At 31.3% G+C, this 7,801-nt stretch overlaps 1 protein-coding gene across 1 annotated transcript; it reads right to left on the reverse strand.

The window, feature by feature from the left end:
• Window positions 1-1,673: 1,673 nt before the first annotated feature.
• LOC123681170 (leucine-rich repeat-containing protein 15-like) lies at window positions 1,674-5,244 on the reverse strand. The gene is made up of 4 exons (XM_045619409.1): window positions 5,165-5,244; window positions 5,087-5,098; window positions 3,602-3,876; window positions 1,674-2,294 (listed from the first exon to the last, which is right to left on the reverse strand). Coding segments are annotated over exons 2-4 (837 nt in total). The 5' UTR covers window positions 5,089-5,098; window positions 5,165-5,244; the 3' UTR covers window positions 1,674-1,734.
• Window positions 5,245-7,801: the final 2,557 nt, after the last annotated feature.

Genomic DNA, 7,801 nt, shown 5'->3' on the forward strand with positions numbered 1-7,801 from the left:
TTTGATGACCAAGTATTTCGTGATATAATTGCAATAAATTGTCATTCGAAATCAGATTCACTTGCATTTCTGTAACTGGCATAACATTTTTCAAAGACAGTTTGAATAACCCACCATATCGGTTTCGTGCCCCAACAAGTTTCACTTGTCCATCAATTATAAAGCAACAAGTTTCAGCTTTGGAAATAAATTCACTATTAGGATGTTTATCTTGTGCAGACAGAACAGAAAATAGATTTTTCTTTATACTAGGAACATACCAAACATCGGTTAGAGTGAATTTCTCTGATTTGCCTTCATTGGATGCTTCTACAGTAATAGTACCTTTTCCGATAGCTACAATGGAATCTCCATTCGCTGTGGTAACCGTGTGAGTTTCATCGAATGACTTGAATTCTCCAAAAATATCATTTCGATTAGTGATATGATTTGTTGCACCGTTATCAACAAACCAATTATCTTGATCACAATCGACAGAAAGTACGCTACTGGTCACTGCAAGAAGAGACATATTAACATTACTGCCTTGTCCTACTGTATCACCGCTTGTATTCTTCTTTGGTTTAGGAGGTCTGCCATCAGATTTCCACTTCATACAATGGCGAACTATATGTCCAGGTGCTTTGCAATAATTACAAATAAAACCTTTTTTCTGCTTCATTTTTGGTTTGCTTGAACTAGCTTTTTCTACAATCAAAGCTTCTCGATTGTATTCACTTTTGCTCAACAATGCTTTCTCGTGAGCACACAACTGATTTGTGAGATTGTCGATTTTTCTTTCAGCTTTTGCCATCAGCATCCAGCTCGACCTGAACGAAAAATACTCATCTGGTAAAGTACCCAAAATCTTGCATATAAGTAAAATCTCTGGCAAGTTACATTTACATGAACTATTGGCTGCTTCTTTATCTTTTACAATCTCAACTTGTAGTTCATTCCACAAATTTTTCAGTTTTGATGTATGAGTGGCAATGTCATCTCCAGGCTGTCGCTTATAACTGAAAAACTGCGTACATAAATCATATGTCTTATCTTCTGCATTTCCATCGTATAATCTATGCAGTTCTAGCCAAACCTCACGTGCTGTTGAGAATCGCATAACTTTCTGAAGCGTCTCCTCCGTCATATTGGTTGTCATGATTAGAAGTGCATTACAATCTGCTTTCGTGAAAAATTCTAAATCGGATTCATACTTCGATTTATCTTCTGCACTTGCGTTTGCTGCCGTAGGTGTTGGAGACCCAATTCTACCTTCTATGACATCAATCGCGCCTGGAATTCCTCGTAGTAGAATGCACAACTTATATTTCCAAGTTGTCCAGTTAGATTTTCCTTCAAGTAAACCAATTTTGATTCTTGTTGTTTCCATAACTGTCTATTCTTACAAAACGTAAATTCGAATACTGATCAGTTCAATTGACAACTCAAAATTTCTATTTTTCACTAGTCCTGCGGCACTGAGCCCATAACCTGTTGAAGTTTGAACTTGAAGGAAATATCTTAGGAAAAACACGTTTATCAAAACGTAACTTTTTAATTAACTAACTGTCAATCTGACATTCATACACCTACTTAGTATATTTAATATATCAAACAAATTAAGGAAAATGTAAACGTGAATCATTGATTTCAACACCTTCAAGATTTTTGAACTTGGAAAAAAAGAAACAATGCACTTGTAATCTAGTTTTATTCAGTATTCAATACAAGAGAAATAGATGACAAAGTTTTGAGTTATGCTTTAATTTGGTCATCTTCAATGGTTATGAAGCGAATTTTTGTTTTTTGCTTATGTTCTTCGATCACAGCCTCAGGAATTTGTGTTCGTATGATGCTTACTGTTTTAAGATTAGGTAAGACTTGATTAGCGTCCAGTAAATTCAGCTCCTTCAGAGGGTTATCACTCAGATCAATACTCTCTAATTTCGTGCTTTGTTTTATTATATTCGTAGTGAATTTGGATAGTTTGTTTTGGGCCAAATTCAATCTCTTCAAACTTTTGAGTGGACTGAACGTTTTGTCTGTCAGTTTCGATATTGAATTTTTATGGAGATTCAAAACCTCAAGCTTTTCTAGGCTATTAAAAGCACCATCTTCGATGATATCAATTTGGCATTCGGTACATTCGAAGTATTTCAGACCTTTGGTTCCTCTGGCAAAATCTTCTGTGATTATTTTAACGTGTGGTTGAGCATGTATTTTTACTATTTTGAAAGTTGTATTACGGAAGTTGCTTAATGGATATTCATTAAGTTCATTATTTGAAATTGATAATTCTTCAAGATTCCGGCCACCTGAAATTCATGATTAGCTTGATATTATATGCCGAGTGAGAATAATAGAGATTGTCCCAGTGCTATTATCATCCAAAGAAAATAATATTTAATTTCTGATAAAATTACTTTCATCAGCTTGAATAGAGTCATAATTTAATGAAGTTATTCTGGTAAGTTGAAGATATCTTATTCTTGATCACTGATTAGCCATATGTATTGGGTGTCCCAACATCGTTGTCTGTTGATGGGATCTCAGAATCCTTTTGAGCTAAAAACAAATTTATGGCAGAGTTTCGGGCTCGTTTTTGGAGAGAACCAATTTGGTGAAAACCGCAACCTTATTATAAATGCAACTGTTTTCAAACTAAAAGTAAAAATTGTATAATGTATGAAATGAAAAGTTCTTATAACTTCTTTATCACTGGTCCTATAGGCATGAAACAAAAACATTCACTATTTTTTTTACTATTGTAAGAATTTTTTTTTGGAATTAGTTTCGAAGTTATAATACATACCCGTATTCTTTCGAACTACATATGCAATAAATTTCTATAACAAATAAAATCGTTTTTTCTCTTTGGTAAACTTATAAAATTATATATAATTTTTTTATAAAATCAGTTTTAGTTTCAAACGACAAATCTTACTGATTTAAATCTGGAGACCTTGGTGGCCACCGAATATTTTAATTATTTGAAGTTTACTGATTATCATATATATATATATATATAGGCACTTGGTTGATTTGCTCTGTGAAACTGAAACTTTTGATGATTTTTATAGTTTGATAGGAAATTTACATATCCTGTTATATATTTTTGAGAAAGGAAAAAGAGCAATTTCATTTTTTATGGAAATTTATATGATTAACATTTGAAAAACATCAAGTTTTATTATAACTCCATAACTAATTGCAATAAAGAACAGTTGATTACACCAATGGATTATAGTGAAAAAGGTGCCTGTAGATTTTTTTTTTTATGTTCATGGCACCAGTGATAAAGAAGTTATGACAAATTTTCAATTCACGCTTTTTTCCAACTTTATATTAGGTATAGCTGTGAAATAGTTGAATTTATAAAGTTGCGGTTCTCACCAAATATCTCTCAATAATCGAGACCGAAAATGTGCCATCTATAACTGTTCACAACGAATTTGGGACACATGATTCAAAAAGTTTGTTGTTATTCCTTTACACAAAAACGATGTAATTGAACACAGAAGTTTTGTAGGACCAACATTACAAGGTAGTACCTTAATGTGTATTTGAATTTTGTGCTCAAGCCCTTCTTTTCCTGATTAAGGTTCTGTCTATATTTACTTACTTGAATAAATAGTTGGATCCATAGGTTGTATTAGTTTTGTGTTCTTAACTGTCAGTTTTCTTACATTTACCATGATTGAGAATAAGGATAGAGGATAAGCAGTAAGGGTACAATTTTCCAAATAAGCAGTTTCAGTATCAATATTTGCTTTTGCATCTGCTAGGGTAAATTCTCCATGAAAATTATTGAGAACGAGATCTTTTATTGCAAAAGTCTCAAGAAATAATGCAGAAAATAAAATTAAGACTGTACTGAGTAATCCCTTTGAGACAAACCTGTAACAAAGACGCGTTTATCGACTAATTGCGACCATTTAAGGTTTTATACGTTTTTAATGACGAAAATTGATGTTATCATTGAAAACCCTGAAATTTATTCATAAATAAAGAACTGAAGAGAAATAAATATATAAACAAAAATCACAGAGACATAGAATGTCTGTATTGTCATAACGATACATATTGCACTAGAAATGAGTTTTCTATTATTCAATAAGACAATTTTCTTTTCATTAGAAATTTTATATTATGGCAATCACTTCGTCAGAATGATGTGCATGTAATGGTTTCGCACAGAGTCGTGTGAATTATAATCACTCCAAATTCTGTCATTCTTCTTATTAATATTACTATTCAACCAAAAGTGGGCTTCATAACTTAACCATTTTTTTCTAATTTTCAAGTTGTTTAAGAGTAAAATCAGAAAATAATCGACGTTCATGGTGATATTATATGGCTTCAGTTCTGAAACTAGTTGAATTTTGTAAGGCTGTAAATCCAAATCTTTTCCTAAAATTCTCGATGATTTTCTTTGAGAAAAATTCAATTGTTGAGATAAATTTGGAATTTTCCTTACATTTCTTCAAACAAATAAATATTCTCCTATGTACCTATCGAACTAATGATATAGTATATCCTGAATCCCTTGGAGGAAGCCAGAATATTTCGATTATAAAAGGGTTGTCCAAGTTTCCAGAATTTCCTTTGGGGCCAGTTAATTTACTGCCTAACAATACTTTCAAATAAACCCCGGTATTTAGCGGATCGCAGTATCCACTTCAAAGGGATATCTGGCCAAGCGTTTTTATGGATTAGTTCAAGTGATTTTGGATACATTATACTCTTGTATTGTGCAAAGAAAATTCACTTCCAAATTTATCTACAAGGTTACAATGACAAAATAAATCCCAAAAATTATACATAGTGTTCTTATTTTCTTAATGGAAATCACGTTATTTCTAAAGTGACAGGAATGAGAAATTACAGAATTGGAATGACGGAAATAATGCTGGTAAGCTCAGGGAAATGAACAATCACATTGTTAAAAATTGGCGGTAAATGAGAAAATCTGTTTCAATCAAATTCGATCCTAAGCCGCGATTACACGCGCTCCTAAAATTGTAAGGCAACACCGAATACTAGTGCGATATGCTATGTAATTATGAAAATGAAAAAGGTGATTATAAATAATTAATATGTTACTCACATATTGCTGGATATATATATATATATTCTTTTGAGAAAGAGCAAATACAAAATATTAATTTCAAACAATCAAGCATATGAAAGAAACTAACTCCTATCAGTTACGAAACAAAAATGTCAATTGTTTGATAACTTGTCCACAATTCTATAATAGATCTAATAAAATGAAGCAGATGTGACCCTTTGAAAAGGTCATGATAATCGAAACAATATACTCTGATTACGCGATTTGAAATTGGTAAAGATTAAAAGTAATTTCAAAAGAGTTTTTCAACGCACCTGTTCGTTTTTGAATGGATAATTAGGAAAAGAATAATATAAACAATAATAATTATTTCAGATGAAAAATATTCAATAATTTTGATCTAAAAGGTGGAGGTTTCACTATATCTAATTATAAGTAACACTTCACATTTCCGGGCGTAACCAGTAAAATTACATTTGACTTTATTCGTCAACTGAGTCATATAACACCATGCACAAGTTATACATGTTCAGATACTCCAATACTCCTCTTAATTTTCAATAGGTACATTTTCTGTAGAAATATTTGTCTTTGCTTTCAAAATAGACTTCAACCTCGGGAATCATTTCTTCATAAGAGACAACTTCTTTCGCTGAAGCACCTTTAAACTGTTGTTGTCGATGAATCAGAGTGGCGATGGGACACAGTAACAAAGCCTATTCAGAACAAACCAATTGACACATTTGGATAAAATGTCCTGTAAAATCTTGAAAAAATTATTGATAATATTCAATAGAACTGTTTCAACAATTTGATTTCTATGTTTTGGTAGAAAACCTCAGAAGCTATAATCGATTTTTTCTTATTTTCAAAGTAAATTACACGTATAGAACTTTTCTTTGTGCAGATTTCCAGAGCCAATCAATATTTATTGTAATAGCTTCGAATCCCCAGTTTACGAGTCATTTGGAATCGTAAAACTATGGATAACAAATAAAGATGTTATTCCAATCTATGAGAGTTGGCATCAAGAAGACAGTAATAACAGATAGAAAAGAGCGATAATGAAACATTTTATTATGTCTGCTCTTAAAATATCATTTCAATTCAATTCAATTTATTTCATTTCCTTCAAATTGGAGTACAGATTAATCAAAATATTAAGTTATTTTAACATTCGTTAGGAAGAATAGGCCATAACACGAATCATCTATCTCTAAGATATCGCGATCTATTCAATATCCCTTTGAATCCAACTAATTATAGTATGAACAATCCCATTGAGAGAGCCATAAGAGAGGCCAATCGTGTTGAAGTCGATTTATTCCACATATCAATCTTCCAGTTTAAAAAATATTTTGAATCTTTGAAACAGTGATTAGATTAATCCTTTTTATGAACTTATTCTTTCTTTTTTTTCTCTTTTTCTCTCACTTTTATTGTAAAATGGCTTGTCCGTGAATTATAAATAAATAAATAAATTCGCATTGACAACTTGAATTATGTATATAATAAATATGTTAGATGACAGATTTTGAAATTCCCTTTGTAATGCATAGGAATATGTCTACTATATATCCGAAAAAAATCTTAATTTGGCAATAAACTGAAGTTTTAACGCAAATTGTTGCATCTAATTGGAATTTAGCTCGAAAATGCTTGTACACATAATAGAATATTGTACAACGCAATTGCCTCAGATATTTCATTTCATTTTAAGTTTTTTTAATTTTATTGTATGAATTGAAACGTAGTTATTTTGACATACGCCAATAAATTTGGCGTCGGATAGAACAACTTTTTTCATGAAAAGAAATTCCTACAAAGCTTTATCCAAAAAAGCTTCATTTCATAAAAACAGGGTGTAAAAGTTTGAAAAATTTAGTTTTTCATTTATATCTCTAGTATCATTACATTCATTGTTTGAATTTTTAGGTATTACAGTCTAGATAAAGTAATGTTTCGAATTAGGTGTGTCTCCTGCCGAAATTGCCCAGTGGCGTAGATTCAGGGGTGCGATGATCCTTTTCCTATTAAAAATCTTCGCCACAATCTTTTTCTAGAAAACTATTTTTGAATTGAATTCTTGAAATCAACATTGTTTTAGTAAAGAAAAGGTCACTTGAATTTTTTCTTAGAATCTAACCATTTTCAAGAAAAGCGAGTACAAAGCACTGTTTACAAAAATAAATTATGGTTACTCATTTAGTAAATTTGAATTGTTTCATTTTGAGTCGGTGCGAGATGTATTTTGAAAGAAATGGCACACATTTTGGTGAATACTTTTATTATTTGAGAGTCTGATGAATGTTTCTTCTGAAATGTTCAATACCTGAAAATTAAAACAATGGATATAATAATTCTTCGAATTATAAGTAAAAAAAAATTTTTTTTCCCAAACTTTGACACCCTGTATTTCGAAAATGAAACATGTTATGATATATGTTCATATAAACTTTTTTTCATAAAAAACGTTGTTCTTCCGACGCCAAAGTTATTGAACTAAAATCTGGACCACTCTGTATTTTCGATTTCAGTAGATGTCTTCTACTCGAGCTTCTACTGTATTATATTTTCGATTTCATTTCAGTATTAGTCATGTACTTCTTTTGAAATTGCGAGATCAGTTCGATTTTCCCGTCAAAAGTCTGTATAAAACAGATCGTTAATATCTTACGACTCCCGATGGTATTTCCCACGTCAGAGAATCGAAATCATTTATTTCTTTTTTAGCAATAGATGCGCTGTCCC

The sequence above is a fragment of the Harmonia axyridis genome, chromosome 5, assembly GCF_914767665.1.
Source record: "Harmonia axyridis chromosome 5, icHarAxyr1.1, whole genome shotgun sequence".
Taxonomy (NCBI): domain Eukaryota; kingdom Metazoa; phylum Arthropoda; class Insecta; order Coleoptera; family Coccinellidae; genus Harmonia; species Harmonia axyridis.

What these genes read in the sequence shown, in the direction of transcription:
- LOC123681170 (XM_045619409.1), bottom strand. An exon ending in GGATCCAACTATTTATTCAA is followed by an intron (nt 2,295 to 3,601) that starts GTAAGTAAATAT and finishes CATGAATTTCAG; the next exon opens with GTGGCCGGAATCTTGAAGAA.